This window comes from Perca flavescens, chromosome 20 (assembly GCF_004354835.1).
Source record: "Perca flavescens isolate YP-PL-M2 chromosome 20, PFLA_1.0, whole genome shotgun sequence".
Lineage (NCBI taxonomy): Eukaryota > Metazoa > Chordata > Actinopteri > Perciformes > Percidae > Perca > Perca flavescens.
In genome coordinates, this window is record NC_041350.1 from 17,477,167 (window position 1) to 17,502,270 (window position 25,104).

Below are 25,104 nucleotides of genomic sequence, written 5' to 3' on the forward strand. Positions count from 1 at the left end.
GTGCAAATTCCAGACAACAAGTAGTAAGTGCAAGTACATTTGATTTAAATAAGTAAAACTACAAAGAGCCATAATATTATAGATTTTTAATATTATATTATATATACACATATTATTGTCATTCCCCCTTGTTACAAGGGAAATTGTGTTTTATACTTTGTTAGTTTTTTAAAGGCTGCCACCAAAAAAGAGTCTTCACAGGCAATGTGACCTATTTTATTTTTAAAAGTACAACATTAAATCATAACAATGATTAAATCCTTGCTGTTTATGAGTCTTCATTACCATTTATTGTGATGTTAAGTTCACAGTGATTGTTAATCAAGAGCATATTTCAGCTATTACTGAATTAGTTGCCTATACTATTAGGTTATATTTCTTTTAGAGTATTTCATTTATGAGGAAAGAAATGTTTAGGTGCCACAGTGCTTCTATTTGAGTAACATTTGATTACTTTTTAGTGTTTTAGTCCCATTCTCTCCACTAAGGGGTGCTGCTGGGTTAGAGGCACTGTATTCAATAGAACCAAGACTACAGATCAGTGTGGCCACTTTTATTCCACACATTGTAGAGTGTGGTGATTCATTCATGCAAAACAGAAAACTCTACAACATACAACTCCCCTCAATAATGTAAAACATAGAACTCAGTCAGATGCTGTAGAGTTGTAAATAGTCAATATTTTGTACGTGAGCCATTATTATGGTTTTGTGGAAATTGGTGAGGAGGGTCGTGCATTCAGTATTTGTAGTAGAAGTCGCAACAGACCTTTGGTAAAGTTAAATGTAGAGGGTATGTGAAAATAGTGGCCATTAAAATATTAGGCATGAAAGATATTGGGGGGAGGATATTGCATTTTCGTGTTGAAGGGAGGGATCAAACCAAATATTAATAACCGTGTCTAGCTTTAAAAAATCAAAATCCAAGTTTGAGACCCCCTCCCCACCCCCAATTAGTTTCATTCCATCCGTAATAACCGATTAGGGCGGTTGTGGTATTTATTTCGGTATATTTGCAATCATTAATACATTATTCATATTTAAATTATGAGTTACATCTTATGAACCCTTTCTTTTTTCCAGGCGGGAACTATCTAACATTTTGTGAGCCCATGCAGCAGCCTATCTCCCCCTGTGCTAAGTTTAACACATCCTACTCCTGAGGAAAAGCCCACGCCTTGTTCATGTGCCATTTACATTCTGTAACTGGCGCCTTTTTACGCACAACGACACGATGAGCGTCTGGACGTCTCGGTGCGCTCTCTTGACCTCGCTCTGTCTCTTTCTAAACTGTTCAGCCACAGTGTCGACTTTTGAGTTGACGCTGCTTCACACTAACGACAACCATGCACGGATCGAGGAGACCAGCAAGGACTCGGGGAAGTGTCCAGCCGGGGGTCCTTGCTTCGGCGGAGTCGCCAGGAGGTTCACTAAAGTGTCGGAGATCAGGAAAAAGGAGAAGAACGTGTTGTTGTTGGATGCTGGAGACCAGTTTCAGGGAACTGTCTGGTTCAACTATTATAAAGGCGCCGAGGCAGCGCACTTCATGAACAAACTCGGTTATGATGCTATGGTAAAAATTATAACCCCCACAGCTGTAGGCCTATATGTTTTTTTGTTGGTGTTTTCCTGAGATAAATTGCTAGTATAATTGTAGATTTTGTAGTTTTTGATTAGATACTGTAAAATCACTGGAGTTTATTAGTTAATAAAATATGTGTTCTATTGTATTTAAGTCTTTTGGAAACCATGAGTTTGACAACGGAGTTGAGGGTCTCATTCAGCCCTTCCTCCAAAATGTGAATTGCTCTGTGGTGAGTGCCAACATCATAACTGACCAGACTGGCACAAAGCTCAGCCGCTACTTTCAGCCCTACACAATCCTAAATGTGGGCTCAGAGAAAGTGGCTGTGGTCGGCTACACCACTGCTGAGACACCCTTCTTATCCATGCCAGGTACCAGCATATTATGTTGTTTGATTGATGAAGATGATTTAATGTATCTATTGCCTCATTGTTGCATGCAGCAGTTCATTAAGTAATGACGTAATGAAACTAGGATTTAAGACACTATCTGGAGCTTTTTCCAGTGTGGTTATAGTTTTTTCCCCTGTTTTCTAATGCACTATAGAGGTTTTATTTCCTTTTCAGCCCTTGTTTCCATATATTCCCCTGTGTGTTAGGCCAACACTTAAAGTTTGAGGATGAAGTGAAGGCACTTCAGGTTCAGGTTGATAAGCTGGAAACCTTGGGCTATAATAAGATCATCGCCCTGGGCCACTCTGGCTTTGACGTGGATCGAGATATCGCCAAGCGTGTGAGAGGAGTTGATGTCGTTATTGGAGGACACACCAACACATTCCTCTATACTGGTATTTATTATCCTATTTTATTATGTTCAGTGAGGTTGTATCTTTTAACAGTATTTTTGTATTTAATTTGGCTGCAGAAGTACTTTTTTTTTAGCATTCACACTATGCTCAGATACTTAAACTGTGCTTCATGGATACAACAAAGTACCAAACTACAAGAGCAAAAGCATGGTTTTACCTTCACTGTCACTGGAAATGAGAAACCACTTCACTGCTAACTTTCTTGGCAGGAAAGCACCCATCCACTGAAGTGCCTGCAGGTGTGTACCCTTTTATGGTGAGGTCTAATGATGGGAGAAACGTGCCAGTGGTCCAGGCCTTTGCCTTTGGGAAGTACCTTGGCTGGAAACCCCATCCTAATGGACAGTAGCATACGTCAAGGTAGACTGCAATGAATGTCAGTAATTACATGTGGCTTAAGTTTGACTTTTCTGTTGTTGTTTCACAGAAAAAAAGATTTAACATGTAAAATGACTTGATGTGACATTTAGTGACTTGAATCGCCATGTCCGTCTGTGTGCAAGTAAATCAATAAATAATAATACATTTAAAATAATTTTGGTAATAACTGGTTCACACAGCTGTTAAAACGCTTGGACTACTACTTGTAGATTATGTAAAAAAAAAAATAATCAACTGCATCTAGTTTAATTCTGTGTCATGTTTTCATAATTCCTTTCCTTACACAAGTTTTGCTCGTTCTGTACTCTCTCAGACCCAGATGTCCTTGCTGACATTGAGAAGTGGAAGAAAGACTTGGCCCAGTATTCCTCGCAGTATGTCGGACAGACCTTAGTCTATCTCAATGGGACGTTTGAAGAGTGTCGATTTCGGGAGTGTAACCTTGGAAACCTAATCTGTGATGCTATGGTAATATTTATTCAGACAGCGTTAGTTGTTCCCTCACTCTGTTGTTTAGTTCATTAAAGCTTTAGTGCGTAACTTTTTGATATGGATAAACGTCCGTTACATTCAAGCCATTGCCAAATGAGTTGCTACAAAGCTAATTAAGACTATCAGCTCCACACAACTCTCTCTGTATTTCTCAGTCTTTCCCAAGGCTCGAGTGAAGATAATTACCTCTTCTGAAGAGTCCATCATGTTTTTTTAATCCTCCGTGTCCTCCTTGGCTACTAGCAACTGCGTGGAGGAGGGGTGGGGGCGCGTGTTCAAGTTTTGTTGTCATTACTTAGAATTCCTCATGGGGGCGACAGAAACTACGCACTAAAGCTTTAATAACCAAGACAAAAGAGAAACATTTTCTTTTTGTCACACATAAACACAATATCCTTAGTGAACGCCAACTTCCAAGTGATTGTAAACTCAGATCCTGCCTGTGCATGTTCAGCATTGGGTGGGAAGTTTTGGAATTTAAAGGGTTGTGGGTCTTTGGATGGGGCTGAGGTAAATAACAATCAGTCAATCTTTAGGGACAGTGACAAAAGGTTGATCTACACAACCACAGGAAGGCAACTCTTTCCAATAAGTTGAGTTTGACTGCTGTATAACATGTTGTCTCCTTTTGCGGTGCTAGATTTATCACAATATAAAGCATTCAAGTGAGCTGCAGTGGAATCATGTGGGCATATGTATGCTGAACAGTGGGTCTATACGGGCAGCTATTAACGAGCACTACAAAAATGGTGAGTTTTTCTACAGAAATACTGAATGCTTGGTCCAGATAAATGGATCAACAGTGAAAAAGGCATTTGAACACTCCATTCACAGATATGGAAGCATGTCTGGAGAATTTCTTCAAGTCTCAGGTCTGTTTTCTGGTCTCTGTGCTCCTCCACCAACACCTGTCTCAGTCTCCTAGAATAATATTAAGTGATTCTTTCTCTGCTCAGATGTTGTATTAAAGGAATAATACTGGTAATTACTGGAAGGTTTGTACTTATTACTGATGTCCTTAAGCACACATAACATTCCTCCTTTTCTCTCGGACATTTCTAGGCATTCACGTTCAGTATGACCTCTCCAAACCAGTGAACCAGCGTGTAGTGTCTCTGTCCATGCTCTGCACTGAGTGCCGTGTGCCCAAGTATGAACCGTTAGACCCAAAGAAGACATACACTGTGGTCATGCCTTCATACATTGTGGGCGGAGGTGATAACTTTACCATGATCAAGGAGGAGTTACTGAAGCATAACACAGGTGGGCAGCAGAGGCAGTTCAGTTATTGTGTGTGAGATAAGATGTTAGATGTTTTGAATTTGCTAAATGTATTTAATATAGTGTATAAAGACAGCCAGAAAGCAAAGTTAGTTTCATCTACTTGTAAGTTCCCTTGCTTAAAGGTGCAGTAGGTAAGCCTTATAAAACTAACTTTCTGTCATATTTGCTGAAACTGAAGCTATGTTCCAGTAGAACTACATGAAACAGGTAATTTAAAAAAAAAATCCTACAGCGAGTGCAATTTGCAAAAACCCACTGCTCCCTGTTCAGATACACCAATCAGGGCCAGGGCGTGTCAATTACTGCTCATGCACATGCATTCATTCTCGCTTGTGGGGGGAGGGGCTCAGGAGACCGTTTTTGGCTTTAGCAGAAAGGGGGGAGGGACTGAGAAGTTGTTGATGTTCAAATGTTTTGGCTAAGTCCTGGATCTTCCCAATCCTACCTACAGCACCTTTAATACTCAAAAGAAGAAAGCTAAGCAAAGAGACAGCAATTACCATGACTGCTTAAAAGCTTGCTCGCTCTCTAATGTCTCAAAGTCTTTCAAGGTGGTGCTCACTAGCAACTTTTACATTTTTAGTTACCTGTGAAACATCTAGAGAACATATTGGAAAACAGACTCGAGCAGCTGTCTGCCCTATTTAACCTTTGATCTTTAACTGTTTTACTGCAAAAAGCTGGTTCTCTGGATCAGATTCCTTAAAATTCTCAGCCAATGTTACATTCAAATGTCAAAACAGTGTAAAAGTATGTTTCAAAAGCAGATCAGCAAGAGCTCACAGAAGAAAGAGGGGAATTGTCATAAATAGTTATGAAAGGCAGGATGTTGCCTCGAGAGGAGCGCCAAGCTTGAAATATGTTACACATACTAATCAAAGCTGTAATTTTCCCACCTCTTGCAGGTGACATGGACATTTCTGTTTTGTCCAAATACATCTCGGAAATGAAGCGTGTGTACCCAGCAGTAGAAGGCCGGATCACATTCAGGAACTCGGCTGTCTTTACGGCTCGCAGCCTTGGATTATTGCTGCTGGGTTTATGTCTGTGCCTGATCCTCTGATTGACGGGAACTGCGATAAAGGGCACATTTGGCTGCTTGTAAACTCCTCTGGGACTTGGTTAACTGCCTTTCTATCTCGCTGCCTTCGCTGCCAAGGATAACTAGAAGACAACAGGATTGCAGGTTTAGCCTCAGGGTAGATTTAGTCAATGACTTAAATATGAAAACGGTAAATATGTATTGGATATTACTAATACTGTTGACTTAAAAGTGCATGTAAGTCATTTGTACTATGAATGTAGTTTTTCTTGTGAATCTAAAGGAACTGAAGTGTTATGAATGTCTATATGGTAGCCTATGAGAGTTCAAAGACTGCCAGTGAGATAATGAACAAAGGAAAAGCTGTCGACTGCTATATCTCTGCCTTTTATTACTCATAGAAATGGATGGAAACAAGCCAAAGCTTTAATGTATTCATGCACCTGAATGTGCCTATACATATTATTTTTATAAAGAATTATTGCTATTTGAGTATGTCCATCATCAAGTTACAGAAACAAATGTTTTGCTACAGCAGATACATTGTATGTATGATCTGTAAATAAGCCAGTTTTTTGTTTTGTTATGACCATTGCCTTTTTAAACATTTCCTGTATGCAGAAATATTAACACGCGCTGAAAAAATTAAATATTGAAAATGGAAATTAAAGGCATTTTCTCAGGTATTCTTTTTTTGACGTATCAAAAAAATAAATGGCATTGTGACAACAATTCATCAATATGTTTATATTATACTAGTAGTCCTGCTGTTAATGATTCTTTTTTATTATTAATTCTTTAATCTTAGTTGACAAATTGTCAACTAAAACTCAAGCCTTCTTTAAAGTGAAATTAAATTACTGTTAAAAAAAATGATATTGTGTTTCTGTTTTAAATGAAAAATTGTTGCGTTGCTAGGCAACATGTAGCTACACACTAAACTGCTGCTAAAAGGGTACATTTCGGCTACCAATTTTAAAATACTGATAAAAACTGATTGCTCTAAATCATCAAAGCAGTTTGATTTGGATGTATACATTCGTATACGTATCACTCATCACCACCCATCACACAAAAGTTTAACAATCAAATAGCCATTGGAGGCTTAATAGATTAAAGGCTATTGTCTGCTGTTTTGACTGATTTTAATGATTTTGAAATCAGTAATAATCAAAACAAAAAAAGCAGTTTGACGGAACTTTTGGCTGCAGTTAAAATGAGTTGTTCTCTTTTAGATTCTGTAAAACTGGTTCCACGGTGACTGCTTTTCCAGCTATAGGTGTTACAGGCTATAATGTGATGCGAGATGTTTTTTAGTAGTTCACATCTCTGGCAATACCACAGTGTGTTCAACAGTATCACAGTGTGAAATAGTAGAAACAAGTCATTTCTTCAAAGTTTTACTGCAATCAACTGCAGCTGTCAAACAGCACACTTTTACACTGCAGGCTTTTATAGTTCAGATTAATTCCACAAGGACCACTGTTATACCATTTATTTATATAACTTATTTTGGAGAAGCCTTGGGTTTCATCTTCTTGCTGTGCCATGTATCCAAGTCAGATACTGAACAGGTGATCTACATGTTTTAGGTAAGTCTCTGCAGGTGTTTCGGCTTAGTGTAATGCCTAGAAAGCATGTGAGCTCATGTCCATTGAAGTGTTCATTTTACATCCATGGAGCCATCACAGCGGTGTCCTTCTGCACCTGCTGAGGAAACAAAAACACAATGTAAGCACTAAAATAGACATCTCTCTGTTGTCAAATATACATAGATTTGAATACAAAATATTATGCTGCTAACAAATGACACGGGATATCCTAAAATGCATAATAGATATGACAAATTGTATTGCATCTACTTTTAGTGATCGGTCATTTGTCAGACATTATCATACAGTCATAGGTTTCACCTGTTAATTAATACCATGTGTAATAATGACATTAACACATATTATACAGATTAATAAATACATTTTTTGTCCAAATATAATCAGATTTCCCCGGCAACCCTGCAAACTATAAGCCGGTATAGATAATGGATGGATGGGTGAATGTTCAGACTCTATATTTCTTTAGAACCTAAGGCTATTATCTGTTTACCTTGTTTAGCTCAGGGAAAAGTTCTTGAATGGCGATGTCCAACAGCACATATGTCAGCTGAAGGCCAAAAAGCAGTGAAAAGCATTAACGCCAGTGATCTATATATACACAACATCCATTCCAGCAGTGAAGTACAAACATGCTGGGAAAATGCTTTTTGTGTGTGTGTGTGTGTGTGTGTGTTGGAATGTAACTAAGTACAGTACAATTTGAGGTACTTGTACTTTACTTGAGTCTTTTCTTGTCATGGCACTTTCTACTTCTACTCCACTACATTTCAGAGAGAAATGTTGTACTTTTTACTCAACTACATTAATCTGACAGCTTTAGTTACTAGTTACATTACAAATTAAGAGTTCTGCACACAAAACAGATGTCATTTGTAATTAAAGTATAGTGGTTACAAAGTAGTTATAAATATAGTTATTATTTGTTGTTATAAGTTGAGTCCAGCTGAAACGATTAGCAGATTAAACACTTAGTTGATTGACAGAACTGTTTTGATCATTTCCAGTTTTTGAAAACGGGATTTTTCTGCATGGAGTACTTTTACTTAAGTACATTTCCCTGATGATACTTACATGACATTTTCAATGCATGACTTTCACTTGTAACAGAGTATTTTTAAAGTGTGGTTTTAGTACTTTTACTTAAGTAAAGGATCTGCATACTTCTTCCACCACTGTGTATATATATATATATATATATATATATATATGTGTGTGTGTGTGTGTCCTTGTGTACCTGTTTGTTAAGAACTGGCTGTTGCAGTCCATCGAAGAGGAGGCGTACTCCTTCATACTTGGCCTCTTCTCCGATACATTTCCCCAGAAAGTCTAAAGATGAGCAGTTTATGAATTAGCAGAGTTCTCACAACTGCACATTTGTCTTGTAAGTGTAAATGTTGGCAGTAAATTGCTCTACAAATTATAAAACACTACCTGGAAGAAGTGAATGAATACCTGGAATGTAGGTCCTCATCTCATCAAATGTCCTCTTCGCCCTCCTCTGCTTGTCCTGGGCCGATCGAGGCACACTGCTCTCACAGAAAACTGTGTCTGGGAGGGCAAAGATAACGTACATCATTCCACCTCATTAAAGTAGCATGTTTCAAGGAATAGTTCAACATTCTGGGAAATACACTTATTCTCTTTTTTCTCAAAACTTGCCTCTAAGCAGGGTGATGAGCGAGACTAGCCGGTGCTCCTGGACCACCTGGTTCAGCTTGCACCGAAGGTAGTAATCTATGTAGGCTTCAAGTGTGTTCTTTAACAGGATCCTGCCACCCATTAGCAGGTGGTGCAGCCAGTCCGGGATGTGGAAGACAACTCGGCCTGACAACCATGAAGAAGAAAAAGAAGAAGAGAGAGAGGGGAAGAAAGAGTGAGTGAGTCAGTGAGTGACTGATTGAGTGAGTGAGTGAGTGAGTAATGGACTTTACAGTATGTCAGGAGTCCAGCATTGTACTTGTCATGGTGGTAATTCATGAGGGAACACCAACTCCCTACTTCTAGTACAATCCTGCAGCAATGCCTTTTATTCATTTTATTTGTATTCCTTGCTAACTGTAAAGTACTTTGTGGCTTTGTTTTTTAACTGGGCTGTATGAATGAAGTTATTACCGTTACTAGATTTACCGGCTCTGGATAGTATTCAAATACACAAACTGCATTTTTTTTCCTAATTACAATGCAACAGTAACCTTTCAAACAAACAAATTATCATATTCACAATGCAGATGTCCCATAAAGTCAATGGTACTAATAGTGTTAGTTTAACTTGAAGCTAGCTACTGTTACATACAATTTTTTTGCTGCAATGGTGTCTATCAGCTATGTGATGTTTCATGTAGAAATGCTTTTTGAAGATTTTGGTAATCACTAAATGCAAGCCTATTTATATTCTTGGTAAAAATAAAAATAAATAACACTCAGTTTTCAGATGGCTTTCGTGTAATTTTTCCAAGGTTCGGTGTCTTGCCCAGGGACACTTCCACATGTGGACAGGAGGAATACACAACTTTAATGACCGATAAATAATAAAATGAATGTGATAAACCCAATAGGTTGGTATGAACATATAACAATATAGCAATAAACAAACTCCAGGAGAACTCACTTACCCAGAAACATTAAGTAGTCATACAGCCCTTCAACGGTGATCATTTCCATGAAGTAATTCTGATTGTGCCTCTTCTCAGTCAACTCTGATCGGTTGGCGTTGTTTTTGAAGAGGTCGTTGAAGAGCTATAGGAGAGAGGGATTTACATCAGACTGACACCTATTTAAAAGCATTATTAGACCACTATTCTTCTCTTCTGTTTCAACCACCTTTTCTAATCTGAGTGACTGACAGAACTCTGCAAATATATAAATAAAATATTAAGAAATATGCATTTTCTAAATTTAAAATGAAAGTATTGTAACAAAAGTCTTTCTTCATTTTAACTGCATTCATCCCTGCATTTTGAGGCAATGGCACAATTGTTCTAGAGCTATAGATTTGGTGTTAACAACTATGAAACTAAATTTGAGCGTCAGGGACGACTAACTATACATAAAGGACAGTACAGACAGATTCATTCCTTGGCTTGCGGAAAGAGATAAAGAGAGAGAGAATATAAACCTTGGAAATTATAAAATTTGAACACCCAACCTTTTTATCATTTTCCGAGGTGGGGCTCAGGATAGTGAGCTCAGGGCGGCTGGGTTTGGGTTTGGGAGATTCACAGGAGTTGAAAAAGGACTGGATGAATGGCTCCAGATGCTGCCCTTTCTGACAGAGAAACCACAGGACACAATCTGTATAAGTGACGGTAGAATTTGTATGGACTGTGAAAGATCTAAGAAATAGACTGCTTAATTGCTGTGATGTGGAAACATTTGTATTGTAGAAAGATGAAATATAAAGAATCTCTCTCACACACACACACACACACACACACACACACACACACGGAATGCATTTCTTACCTCTTTTATCAGTTTGCTGGGAACTGACTTAATGATTTTCCCTGTGAAACATAAATACGTTATCTCAGTGATGTATTGTTCTGTCACGTTTTGCCTCTGTCTGAAACGCAAATATTATTTCACTGCAACCCAAGGTCAGGCTGTTCTAACATTTTCACACCGTGTTTGACATGTTCTGCTGTTCAAACACAATCCATCTCACTGCTCTTTGTCTCAGTCATACCGTACCCAGGTTCACATCAGGTAACATCTTGTCCAGGAACTGAGACTCCATACTGTACGGGGACAGGAAGTCAGCGAGGAGCTGACTGTTACTCAGCTCCGGGTGCTGCAGAAGTTTCTGCAAAGAAAACCCATGTAAATATACTCTTCTATAGTGGAACAACAGAGGACCTTTGTATGTTTTATAGCCTATGAACTGAATTTGTATTTTTGCTGACCATTTTCCACAGAATATAGTTTTTATTTTTGTTATTTATTTTTTAAAGATTATGTTTTGGGCATTTTTAGGCCTTTATTGACAAGACAGCTTAAGACAGGAAAAAGGAGAGAGAGGGGACGGCATGCAGCAAAGGGCCGCAGGTTAGAATTGAACCCGCAGCTGCTGCGACAAGGACTGAGCCTCTGTACATGGGGCGCACGCTTGCTAACCAGGCGCCCCAGGATATCGTTTTTTTAAGTAATTTCCAGCCTTCAAAATAGCCTTTACTGTCCATTAATTTCAGTATGCTGTAAAAATCAACATGCAGAGACTAATTTTGACATAAGTAATCTATTATAGTGAATTGTTTGACTGCTTTTTAGCCATGCTAGCGGCATGGCTCTCGTGATGGCAATGTCAGTCCATTAGTCTCAACAACTACTGGATGGATTGCCGTTAAATTTTGTACAGACATACATGTCCTCCTTGGGATGAATTGTAATCACTTTTTCCAATCTGCTTTCTTTTCGTCTAGGACTACCAATAGGACAACATTTTAATTTGTCCAATACTTTGGGTACTACGGTGACTAAATTGCTGCAAAACTAATGCCATTCCCATCAGCATCAGCTGTACTTTTTGCTAATTAGCATGCTAACATGCTAAGATTCTAAACAAGGTAAACATTACCTTCTAAACAGAACTGCTAGGATGGCTGTGTAGACTCTTTGTCTTGTTAGTTTGTCAGTTATCACCTTGTGGTGATGATGTGCCTCTGAGCAGGGACCATTTAAAAACCTTTCCTTGTTGAATTGTGCTCAAGGACGCTCCAGTTACAACACATCTGGGATTTGTGAGTCAACTGCAGAAAAATCCATAAATCTCAGAGGATCAACAATGTGCAGTTGTGAAAAGGATGTGACTTTAGTCATTTGTCTGTTTGATAGCCAAGTCTCACATCTTGTTAGAGGGTCCTTGAAAGCCTTGATCACAACTCAGAATTGGAGCTGTGATTTTAAACACTGCGGTTGCCCTCGTGACAGCCAAATGAGACATAAAGTTCATTCCTTCTCAATTTAGAACAGTGATTTAACCTGTTCCCGGTTTTGACATGTAGTGCCTTTTGTTCTTTACAATCTCATAATGATCACTTTTGAAAAGTTATATTCTGAAACTGGACGTCGTGTGTTCCTGGAACAAATGCTCCAAAATTGAGACTGTTAACCAACTTAATCTTGATGTCTGGTCACTCAAGTGCAGCCTGTTCCAGCCAGATGCTGTGAGTGGATAGATTTGCCTGGAGCACTGTAAGTGTTTGTAGGAGTGAGTATGTGTGTGTGTGTGGGCGCTCTGGGCCTGAGAAGTGGAATTAAGAAAAAATTACAGAAGTGAATGTGCACTGAACTTTCACTATTAGTTCCACTGCAAAACGTCACTCTGATCAAAACACTAGGGGTAGGGTGCTACTTTCTAGAGGACATTAAGGAGTGGTTTGTAGCCATCCCATTCTGATTATTTATGCAGAAGAAATGAGCCTTGTTTCCCACTTGAATTACCCAGTGTTTAGTTGGAAATTGGCACATGTTCAAATATGAGTTATGCATTTGCTTGACAATTTTATGAGTCGCACAGAGATTGCAGTCACAGCTGTGTGTTTAAAATATCTTCATCTCTCTGCTTTACATAATCAGAGGTTTGTTGTTCTGGCTCATCTCTAGACCCATCAATCTGTGTTGAGTGAATTAAGTGTGCTATATTCTCAGACATCTACCTGAAGGTACTCCTGGAACTCCTCTCGCTTTGATGTGAGGAACTCGTAATTCTTGGGACCGATGATTCTCTTCGAAGGCAACTGCGCATCTGGAAATGAGCCTACAAAAATATAAAAGAATTAAAAAAACATGCTTCCTTTTTACTTACAGCTAACTTACAAATAACAGTTCCATCCAAAACAAGTGCCTAAATTATGCAACAGGGCCATTAAACTAATTTGACTCCTAACATTCTGTGACTCCTCTGGAATTCCGCAAGACCATTAGGGTGGCAAATTCTTTCCAAATGACAAAAAAGGACACAGGCCCTCTAATTCAAACAAAATCCTTACCATGAAACTCAGTGAGCTTTGATTCAAAGACATAGAACTCCAGATATCTTCTGTACACAGACCAGTTCTCAGACTCATGTCCCACTGCAGAAAGGGAAAACATATGGTAAGATGAATACGCTAGACAGGCAGCGAGAGGTAACTGTTAGCTTCTGCAGCAGTCACTTACATTTTACTCTTAAATTTAGCATGACTGCATTTCGCACCAGAATGTCACACGGGGAAAATCTTTGAGGTCTCAGTTTTTGTCGATAAGATGCTTTTGTCTGTCTGTCATGCCTGTCTGGATATTTTGGGAAGCATGCTTAATTTTCTTTCTTGCTGAGAGGATTGATACTAGTCTGTCTGTACATTAAATATGAAGATCTAGCTGGCAGCCGGTTAGTGTAGTTTAGCATGAAGACTGGAAACAGCTAGTACCTAATAAAAAGTCCCTAAGGAGTTTTATATCCAAACTTGACTTTTGATTGGTGCTTACGTAAACATAAATATTTCAGGGGCTTTAAACATTTCTGTGAACAAGAGTAGTATTACACATTATTGGTCAAGTTCTTACTCTGAATGCCAAACTGTATCCTACAGAAAAGTGTGCCACAGCTCATTCCAAAATGTCGTGCAGCAAAGCAGAATGACCCCTCAAAGATGACGGTAAGTGAGACAGAAGGACGGGTCTGTGAAGCCTCACCTGCCTTCCGGTCATTGCGCTCTACATCGATACAGAACACAGGAATCCTTTCCCTCTTCACATCGTCGTCATAAAAATCAATGTATGGGATGGTGATGTTCCAGGCTGAGAGGTTTCGGGGGGTGCTGGGGGTGGACGCTGCCTCCATGGGGGAGTCGTCCTCCAGCACCATCATGGCTTCCTCCACCTTGAAAGGAAGTGAGAGAGGTTAAGGTCAAGTAGAGTAGGAAAAAATACAGGCAGGAGACTCAAGGTCGGCTCAGACTCAACCACAAATAAGGGAAATGCAAAAGCAAACACAGCATATCCCTTGAAGCTAAATACAGGAAGGGCAATTAAAGAAAAAAAATGTCCATACATTCAGCTAACAGGTCCTGTTTTACTGCACCAGCTATGGAAGACAGGTCATTATATCTGTACATATGGTTGATTTTTCTATAAACAATATTTGTAAAATGATCTATAAACAGTTAGGCACTTTCTAGAAAAAGTCATTAGGTCAGAACTGTGATAACAAAACACACTGGTTACATTTCTCTCAACCAAAGCCGATGTTTAGTAGCCTGACAAGCCCGACCCACATCAAGATGTTGGCTCTGAGAACTCACCATTGACGCAGCTCAATCCGAGGGGTGGGAACAGTTGTCTTTCAAATTCTCTGCACGCAATAGGATAGCGCTACAACCAGGCAGAGCAATGAAGAAGGTAGCGAAGCTAGTTGATAGATTAAACTTTTGCCGTATCCGGTCGGCAAAACTCCGAACACATCTTCCTTTTTTAAGAATGATTTCAGAGCTGTTCTTTTCTCAAAGAAAAGCTTAAAGGTCCCATGGCATGAACATTTCACTTTATGAGGTTTTTTAACATTAATATGAGTTCCCCCAGCCTGCCTATGGTCCCCCAGTGGCTAGAAATGGCCATGAGAGAGAGACATCATGGCTTTCAAACGAGCAAAGTGGCAGTTGGTGACCCCTCGCCCCCCCTACCCTCTCCTCCTCAATAGCTACAGACACATAAATGGCAAGCCAGCGGCATCAGGCCAGCACAGAACATGCAGGTGAATGGTTCCAGTAATCCCACTGCTCCGAATTGTGACAAAAGTGACAAAATAACGCCAACATCTTATTATCTATTTACATGTTGTGATTTGTAGAGTCACAGCGAGTACAAAAAACAACGTAACATGAGACACCGCCGTCTTCTAACCTTAAACAAACCGGGAACTATATTCTCAGACAGGCTTGCTGCAAAGCAAATCATTCTGCCCAAGTACTATATTCTTCCACCTGAGACTATAGTTCCCAGTTTGTTTACGGTTAGAAGATGGCTGTGTCTCATGTTACATTGTTTTTTGTACACGCTGTGACTCTACAAATCACAACATGTAAATAGGAACATGTTGGCGTTATTTTGTCACAATTCGGAGCAGTAGGATTACTGGAACCATTCACCTGCATGTTCTGTGCTGGCCTGATGCTGCTGGCGGCGTCAGACAGCCTTACAGCACGCACTGAGACGAGAAGGGTATGTATCGACTTGTCTAACTCTGGGGGTTACGGTAAATAAGCTAAATTCCCAATAAGTCCGCGTGTTCTTTTAAGTGGTTTGGGGTCCTTCTGTAAGTCATTTTGGGGTACAATTTGGTTTTGAAGAATTCTACAAGCAGCAATACCACAGGCCAAGCAATCGCCTGTTCCAAACAGGCACATTTTCATCGGAGGCAGATTTGGTGAACAGTGTGGCTTTCCTTTCTTTACTCACCAACACCACCAAGTGGCAACTAGCTGCAGTAATGGTGGGGAGGAGTGCTTCAGTTTGAATTTTACCTTTTATGTTGTTATTTGTTAAGCAAAAATCCAAACCGGAAAATACTTTTGTAATTACTTTTTGTTATTTTGAAGTATTGCTTTAAAGTTTACATGAATCTGAGAAATCTGTAAGAATGAGGAACACACACACAGGACAATTTGATTTGTGTTTAAATTTAGACTTTAAATGAAACTATCGTCCCATTAGCATTATAACAAACACTTTAAATCATCTAAAAATGAGAATATTTTTAGATCATCCTCACCATATCGTCCTCTCCCTCCACAAGACCATGGGATGGCAGCATGGCTCCCTCCATGGTTGTGCTCTTGAACACTCCTTTGATCTTACTGCCAATGCGACTGATCCCAAAGGACTCGCCCCTCTTTGACGTGTTCCTGCAGGCCAAACAGGAAGGTTATTAAACAATGCATAATGGAGGAGATGTGCATGGCTTCAGCAAAGCGCATGCAGCTTGAGAGAAGTGACAGGGACGGAACTGTAGAGGAAGAAGAGGGGCAGCAAGGAGCAACGTACTGCATCGGTTTCATGTACAATGGGGAGAAAAAGCTAAGGTAGCCAAACCCAAAGCCAAAATGTCACTTCACAGCCAGCTCACAGTAAAATGCCTGGTTTGTTAAAGTGCTGCGGGGCCAAAAAGCAAACAAAGCACACAGCAGTGATTTCATGAACAGATGTCTAGTTTGAAGGGGATCACCAATTTTAATGATCACAAAAATATTGTATGCTCTCTGTGTGAGTGCCTGTTATATTAAGTGAAATTAAAAAAATCACCATATGACACATGGTGATATACCCATTATCCATTATTTACCCATTACATGAGAAACTGAACATTGAAATGTAACTGCATTGTAAAAAACAATAAACAGCAGGCGAGACTTCAGCCTTAACAACACGACAAAGTTAGAGGAATTACACGTGACAAATAAAAACAGGATCCCATGCATCGGTTCCACCATGCAAGAGTCTGGCCGGGACAGGGGTCACGTAGGGGAAAGTGGACAGCATGACATCACACTGAGCTTCCTGTGACACACAGATGGACCCTGACTTACTTGGGTGATGAGTGGCGGTGGGATTGCGAGCCGTATGGGAAGGTTGTGAACGTGGACTGGGCATGGAGGGAGTTAAAAGATGCAGGTGAAGAGCTGCCAGAGGCGGTGAACATTGAGGACGGGGACTCGGGGCTCCAGTCCCAGGAACTATAAGCAGAACGGGGTCACGTCCCCATGGGCAAGAGGAGGGAGAGGACCGTGGGTCATACCAGGGCAGGCAGTACGGTGGTTACAGAATCAGAGGGGACATACAGTCACAGACACAGCACGGTGGCGGCAATACATATATGGAGTAACAGGCGGACAGACGGGCAGAGTGGAAGGGAGGTTACTAAATTGCAGACATGGAGGGAATTGAGGCTTGTAGTTGGTCAGCGTTTACAAATGGAGTGCAAGTGAGAGCCATTTTCTGCTACCTCATCTTTCTCCTTTGAGTGGTATAATTCATGCTGCTTTAAAAACTGCCTTCATACAAGATTGCTTTCTTAACCAGTTGAAAAAACAAAAACACAAAATCAACTAACATTAAGTAACCCCTGATGTTTTTGTGTCATTTTGGAAGCAAGCAATCCCTTATCTTGAAAATGTAGCAAAAAAATCATTAGGATAAAGCATACATCTTTTTTATATGGCATGTGTTCAGCAGCATCACTCTTGATTAACTTGATTAACATATGATTAATGATGACTCATGCTATGATTAACATGATAAGCTGAATAAGGTTGCTTTTCTCAATCTTCTCTCATTTGCATTTACAGCACAGGCACCAAATAAAACATATTTATGAGTGAAATTAGATTGGCGATAAAATGATATATCATTATTATATCTACTAGTGCTCATTAAACTGAAGCCCTGATTGCAGCAGGCCCATAGCACAGTTTGTTTGTTACAAAGGCAGCACGTTTCTCTGTAGACAGGTCAGGCAAGAATGAAGTGTCGTTTGTATCTTGCGTGCAGCAGCACTACTCAGCCAGCAACTGTTTTGATCAGCACACTAATGCCTTATACTCACCGGATGTCATCCAAACTGAGGCTATTTCTGGAACAATATGCACAAGGAGTTAGTGGCAGGGCCCCTTGGCCACATACACACCACACCCCGTGATAGAAACATGGCAGTCGATCCCTGGTCTCAGGGCACCTCACTTCTTATTTAAGTTCCATTATACTGCATTATACTTTTTTTTATTTCTGATTTACAGTTACTGAATTCATATTTATATTTCAGGCAACTGGCACATACTATATTCTGCCTTCACACTGCAGTGGCTACTGGGATACAGAGAGTTGTGAACATGCAAAAAAAAGTTTAATAAATTATCAGTGAACTTCAGACAGATTAAAGGAACTTGGGTTGCATGTGGATGCAGAATGGTGAGTTTTGATCACCTAGTTTAAACACTGACTCAATGTTCTGCCTAAAAACATAAAATACCAGTGAGTGTTTAAACTAGATGATCAAAACTCACCTGTATCTTCTGTCAAATACTAACTGATGAATCAATATACTGGTAAACATTATGGCCAAGCTTATATTGTTGTACACAAATACAAAAAATTGGTAAAGTGAAACCGACCTGCTCATCCTGGAATTCCTGGCAGGGGACTCTGCCCCTCTCAGAAGCTGGCGGAAGTACTGGAGAATGACATGGTAAGAGCAAATAAAGGTATGTAAATTTCAAACACAGCATATACAAATTCTGGGACAGTATGTAAGCAACATTAAAGAAAAAACTGCAGTATGTACATAGTGGCCACTTTTTGCCTTTATAGTAATCATGACTACATTGTTTATTTTGGAGCAGGAACAGGAGTGACAACAAAATATCAAATAATATCATTATTTTCCAGACACACTAGTCATGCAGGGCAGTGGCCTGCTGTGGACAATGGCTGAGCACTGGTCCACCCAGCTGTATTCAATGAAACAACCTCTGAGGGGTGAAATTCGGCTTGGCAGCTTGGCATAATGCCAGTGTCGGCTCATTGGCCAGTTGGGCGTCTGGTATTGATGACACGGCCGATAGTGGTTGGTGGCTGAGAGATCGGAAGAGGGTAGCGCGCAAGAGAGTCAGTGAAGTTCAAATTAATTCTAATTCCAGCATTTGGCAGATGTAGTTTTGTTAAATCTGACACAAACAAAATTCAAATGGTAGAGGATATTAACATTCAGTCTGTGCTAAAACAACCACATTTTGAAAGGAATGTAATTAAAAATCAGAGCATGACCGACAGCTGCAATACAGATATGAAAGAGGTGGATTCATTAAGCCTCAGGCGTGTGTTGTCAAGCTGGGTAACAGTGAGTTGAGCGATTTATTTCGAGGTGTGGACGCTAACCTCATCACTGTGACAGAACATTGGGGTGAAAACATTCTCCAGGAGGGACAGGACGTGCTCATAGGCTTCAAACAAACACCTCATGGTCTGCAGCTTCACCACCTCTGCATACGGGCCCTCTGCAACTGGGAAGTTCAACAACAACAAAAATACACACACACACACACACACACACACACACACACACACACACACACACACACACACACACACACACACACACACACACACACACACACACACACACACACACACACACACACACACACACACACACACACACACACACACACACACACACACAGACATTAATAGCATACACACTTGTCCAAGTAGGTAATTATATGCCCTTCTTTGAGAAATTGTAATTTCAGTGATTGACATACTGTTGCGTATTTCTTCCACTATGAAAGGATCAAAGCGGATCTTATCGACGCTCTCGTCCAAACAGTACGTCTCATAGATCTTCTTCACCTCCTCATGAAGCATTATCTTTTCTGTGTCAGACAGCTCTGGGCACAGTATCTTGTCATTGAATTCCTCTGCAAAGTTAGAAGAGTTGGGACAGCTCAGTCTCACTGTGTAAGGGCCTTTAGGAATGCATCACTGTGGTATCCAAGAGAGTCAAGGTTATAGACAGTCTTTAGTGAGCTCTGCTGATGCTTTCAGTCTGACTGTGAGTGGTGAGAAGTGAGAGAAGGGCTAGAGTAAGGTTGAAACCATCTGAAAGGTTTGGGACACGCTTACCGACTGCAAGGCAGAACTGGAGCACGTGAACGGCCCCTTCTTGCTTCAGAAAGTTCATAAAACGGAAGAGAAGGTCTTGCTGTTCTCTGATTTCCCTCAATTCCAGTTTCAGCACCTGATGAGAGATAACAGTGGTAAAAGAGAGAACATAAATCACAGTTAATAAAGGCAGCTTCCAACTTCTTGTTAAGCTCAGTAAGACCTGATATAGTGAGCTAAAATACTGGGTCTGCATATTGTGATGACAGGATGCACTAGATTATTATTATTATTATTATTATTATTATTAAATACAGCATCTGGCAGTTTGCTGGAGGTGGTATTTACAGTATATGTTTTGATTTGATCAGAGGTTGGCTGCAGTTTAAACATTTTAGGAAGCACTATCACTATCATAGTATTACATTCTCCTGAATCAGGGGAAACACTTACAGAGGGCTTTTTGTTGCGAATGTCCGAGTACTTTTGTAGAAAAGGAACCAACGTTGAAGTGGGCTCCATGGCTTCTTCAGGCTGGAGGGATAAAACATGTTTATGTTATTCACCCATAAATTACACACACTCTGCAGCAATATAATAATGTTTAAATACACAGAATGGAAATGACACTGCCTGTTCACGTTTCAACATATACTTACAGGGGAGTTGTCTATGAATATCAAAAGTAAATGATTCACTGTGTCCTGAAAAAACAAACAGCGGTCAGTAAATTCATACAACTCACATAGAACACTGTAAGTACTTTTGATGATCTGAAAAAGACACATAATTTGTCTTTGTTTTGCATGCTCATGGTAAATAACATGTATTGACATGCAACATAAGTAAGTATTTAGACTGACAAACTGTAGTCTAAATTTGGATTCAGAAAAGCAGCCCTTAATGTGTCTACACTCACAGGATCAGCCAAGTAGTCCATTGAAGGAAGGAAGACAGAACCAGCCAAGACTTCTCTTATCAGGAGAGTAAGAGATCTGAGAGGAGCGAAGAGATAAGGCAGCAGGAAATAAGAAAATGAGAGAGTAAAGAATGATCTACTTTTGTATAGTGTCTAAGCTATAAGACTTTCTCCTTGGGGGAAAATTAAGTACACTGATGCTGTGATGTTTTGTGCCACACTTTGACAAATATATGGAGGCACTGCCTTTATTGTCACAGCACTGAGTTACCTGCAGTCTGTAGCCTTGGGTGGCAGGATGTAAGGAAAGAGCATCTCAGTCAGCTTCCTGAGGTAGAGGAGCTCATCTCTACGACTGCGAAGGGCTACATGGAGGTCAGGACCATATTCCTCCAGGGCAGCTTGTTGAAGAAACTCAGCATTCTTTACTACAGAGGAGAGCAAGAGAGTAGAGAGGTTTGTAGGTTTGTTGTTTGCTTTTTTTATGGTAAACACAAAGAAAAGACTCTGTGGGTGATGCATATCAGCAATACCTTTCTGTCTTGCTTTGCTTATTATTTCAATGTGCTTCATGGCAACTTTAAGAAGCTTTTGTGTGATGAGGGATGCCACATCCACCTGAGAGGGAAAAAAAAGCAGACTAAAAATAATGAATGTTGTTCAGTCAATCAGCATCCCAAGATCTGAACTTACATACATACAGAGTCTAATTTGTCACCTTCTGGGTCCGGCGGACCAACACAGCTGCAAAGAAGCGCAAAGTCACTCTGAGATCGTCAACAAACGCCTCATCGTCTGTGATGTCTCTGAAATGAAACATAGTACAGTCACATCTGTCACTATATGTATAACACATTATACAAACCACAGAAAAATGGCTTACCTATACCAAGGATACACAAAGTTTTCCAGAACCAGCTCCAGAATCTTGACCCAAAAAAAAAAAAAAAAAAACAGAACTGGATTATGAGATAATTTGGTCTATTTAATTAATAATAACTTCAACTAATCCATGCATGTATTACCTCTGAAAGAGAAGCATCCACCTTAGAGGGAATGTTCAGGTCAAGCCATGGTTGATAGTTTTCCAGTAATAAAGTCGGTCTATCGGTAAATTGAAAAAAATAAAAATGTAAGCATTATACAGAGTGAAATTATAAGAATCCTTTATGACCACAAGAGGGCAGTGTAACACTTTCCATAACTTGATGATAAACAACATTGTATTATTGAGCACATTGAATGCATGTTTCTCCAATTTACCTTACTTCTTGCTTCTAAATGGATTACTTTGTTTGATTTTTACAATCTTTTACTAGCACAAGTAAATTACAGATAAAAGTCACATGGTAATATACACAGTCACATGCAGTGACCACTTACGTCTGTAGGCTTTGAGAGTTTACTTAATCAGAATAACTACTGTTGACACAAATGATAAGGTCATAATACAACACATTACAGCCACTACCTCAACTACCACTGCACCACAGCATAACCAGGTAGCTCACCTGTGCCTTTTGCATTTGATTTTTCCACAAACAGCACAGCTGTGGCCCAGTGGAAACAGCTCTTGTTGGTATGACTGCAAGAGAAGGTTAACATACTGTGGATTTAGCATTTACAACGATCCTACCCATCATTCACTGCAGCTGCAGAAGTGTTAATTCATAGGGAATTTTGTATATATCCAAACTTTCTTCATAAATCACTATAAACCCTAGATGTATTGTGAAAAAGCATCAAAAGACACAACTAAGACATTGTCAAATTGTTATGGTCAAGGCACAGACAACTCTATTTAGCAAGTGTTGCTTTCTGCGGTACCTTGGTTTTTGGTTTGATGGAGACCAAGACGTTGGGCAGCAGAGATTCAGGCCCCAAAGAGCAGTAGAAAGTGACGACTCCAGCCAGGAAGGACCAAAACACCATCATAATGTGAATATACCTGTCAAAACAGAAGAAATAAAAGGCCATTAACTTAGTAAGACATTTTAAAATATATAAAGAGAATAGAGGCCAGGGTTATATATGAAGTAACAGTTATGGGAGTAATGTACTGTTGGGGCCTAATTACCTGTTTAAAAGCACAGTAGACAGCAGCAGGACCAGCAGCAGAAAGCAGAAGACTGGATACTGTCGGCCCAGCTCTCTGAACCGCTCCAGCTTCACCCTGCGTCTTATTTTCTGCAGACAAGCCCTGATGCATCCCATCTTCGTCGCTCCGGGGAGCCTGTTACGTGCAGCCTATTGCATGTTACTGTTAATAATAAAGAAGACATCATGGAGCGACTGTCTAAGAAACTGTAACAGCGTCACGTCAAAATCATGCAATGTTGTGCTGCTTATCTTTACCTTACATGACAAGCAGATTGTAGCGATTTTATTTAGCGACACCAGCACTTACTGTAAGTGTACGGTGGATATTAAGGGCCATTTTTCATTGTAGTTCAGCATCAACACCATCATGAATTTGCAGAATAAATGCGCAGGTTCCCTGTTTATAGGATCAGGAGGCGAGGTGCCGTACACAGCTGTAAACCACAGCAGGATTAGAGGTAATTACGCAGCATCTGTGTACGTCCTACTCCGCTGTTTGGCTAATGGCTGCGGTGCTCTCGCTGTCATGTCTGTGTATTGAGGGGAAACAGTTGCTCCCTGCTTGTCAGCACTGGAGACGCGTGATGTCACCTCCGCTGCGCTTACAGCACCAGTAACCAACGTGCTACTGGCTACTGTAGTTTACAGAGAAACAAGTTTACACATATTACCTCAAATAACTGAGACTAGAATACGCGACTGGGTGTCCCAATTTAACAGAGAAGGCCGAGGTGGGAGCGTTCCTTGACCGCTCAATTTGTTAATATTTTGTTAAAAACGGACTCGAAATGCATTAGCGTTAATGTCACTGTATTGTCATTAACCCTGACAATTTAGCCAAGAAAAAAAAACACACGGAAATTAAAAATCCGTTTTTACGTTTGTGACAAGATAACGTGAAAACAATTTGAGCGTTAATCACCAATAAGCGTTAGCTAATTAGTTCACATCACCTGCACTGAGCGGAACCGTATTTGAGGTGCAAAAGAATTTTAGCGACGCCGGCCAGCTGCCCAACTTGTATTGCATGATTAGTATACAATCAGTCCAGATTTAAATGCGACTAGAGAGCTGTTGAAAGGTAGCTAAACACTGCCTACTGTAAATTAATGTTGGAGTGAAAGAAACTAGCTAGTCTTTGAAGGCTCAAGACGCTCTCCATTAGTTTAACAATTGAAAGTCCAAACTGCATTCTTTCGGACAGCCGTATGTCCTCCTCACTCGAGGTTTATGCACGTGAAAATGAAAGCCCAACAATTGACCTGCATTTGCTTCATGATTGCCTTTGGTAGTTCTATTAAAGAAACCGTTTTTTACTGCAGTATTTTAGAAATGTTATGACACCCGTCGACATTGTCCTGCATTTGCACGATAATCGGATAGTGCCATGGATGTATTAAGACCATATACTGTTAATATTAATATACAGTCTATGTTTAAGACAGAGACGGGACAGAGGATCTTGGAATAAGATAGTGCGGGCGAAGATGTATTACAACTTCCTGTTTCCCGTTACATGGAAATTTGACGGCATGCCTCCTCAAAATGAAAAGCTTCACAATTTAGCTTTGCCAAGGTATTTAGATTGTAGGCTACTGGCCAATTCTGGAATCAATCAGGTTAAATCGCTTTGTTAATGTACAACGTGTGGAAATGGTCAAAAACATACCAAAAATGAATTTTCAGTTCAAAATGGCTGACTTCCTGTTGCATTTGGGATATGGCTCCAAGAGGCTTTTCTGTAAGTCTGGATATGATACATATGCTTACCAAATTTCATACATCTAGGTAAAACTCATGGCAGGGGCTGCTTTTTTGATAATTTGTAGGGGGCAAGCCAGAGACCCCCCATCAGATGTAAATGTTACTTCTGTGATGTGCAAGTGTGCAAAGTTTCTTAACTTTTCCAGCATGTTTAGGCCCCCAGAATTGCGATTCATTTGGATTAACAGAAATAAACAGAGCAATTTTAATAGGTCCTTCACCGTCCAACGCTATCAGTGCTCGGGCCCGAATGAGTAGTTTCAAAGACCGACCGGTTGTGAATCTGAATCAAACACCAGCCGATTAATAGCTGAGCATCTGCACTGCATACAGATTTTATCCAAAGACTAAGACACAGATAGAAATCAAAAACTTTATTACAAAAATAAGTTACACTCACCTCCATTTTACAGTATAAAACAATTTATTTGCAGGAATGCAAAAAACGTTGTTGGCCATCAACAATAGTTTAAAACTGCTAACATCT

The 25,104-nt window shown here is 40.0% G+C and overlaps 2 protein-coding genes across 10 annotated transcripts; one reads left to right on the top strand and one right to left on the bottom strand.

Annotated features, from left to right (window-relative positions):
• The first annotated feature begins 1,182 nt into the window (after positions 1–1,182).
• Positions 1,183–6,326, top strand: LOC114546597 (5'-nucleotidase-like). Its single transcript, XM_028565496.1, is given in 9 exon segments — positions 1,183–1,572; positions 1,736–1,955; positions 2,183–2,371; positions 2,602–2,713; positions 2,715–2,752; positions 3,087–3,241; positions 3,906–4,014; positions 4,328–4,528; positions 5,455–6,326. Coding segments are annotated over 9 exon segments (1,521 nt in total). The 5' UTR covers positions 1,183–1,233; the 3' UTR covers positions 5,613–6,326.
• LOC114546594 (sorting nexin-14) lies at positions 5,960–23,431 on the bottom strand. Of its 9 annotated transcripts, none has more exons than XM_028565483.1 (31): positions 23,161–23,431; positions 22,831–23,013; positions 22,581–22,701; positions 22,265–22,338; positions 21,779–21,857; positions 21,637–21,680; positions 21,472–21,559; positions 21,287–21,371; positions 21,025–21,181; positions 20,754–20,829; positions 20,494–20,538; positions 20,288–20,368; positions 19,856–19,970; positions 19,495–19,650; positions 19,109–19,233; positions 18,346–18,404; positions 17,781–17,807; positions 16,765–16,911; positions 15,951–16,083; positions 13,877–14,063; positions 13,192–13,275; positions 12,859–12,959; positions 10,895–11,006; positions 10,667–10,707; positions 10,350–10,469; positions 9,817–9,940; positions 8,864–9,028; positions 8,636–8,752; positions 8,439–8,530; positions 7,695–7,751; positions 5,960–7,298 (listed from the first exon to the last, which is right to left on the bottom strand). In XM_028565483.1, the coding sequence occupies exons 2-31, from the start codon at positions 22,965–22,967 to the stop codon at positions 7,260–7,262; spliced, it is 2,988 nt and encodes a 995-aa protein (XP_028421284.1). In that variant the 5' UTR covers positions 22,968–23,013; positions 23,161–23,431; the 3' UTR covers positions 5,960–7,259. The 9 variants fall into 9 exon arrangements, with proteins under 9 accessions (XP_028421284.1, XP_028421282.1, XP_028421283.1 ...); XM_028565481.1 differs by having other exon boundaries at positions 5,960–7,301; XM_028565482.1 differs by having other exon boundaries at positions 5,960–7,301; positions 23,109–23,431.
• Positions 23,432–25,104: the final 1,673 nt, after the last annotated feature.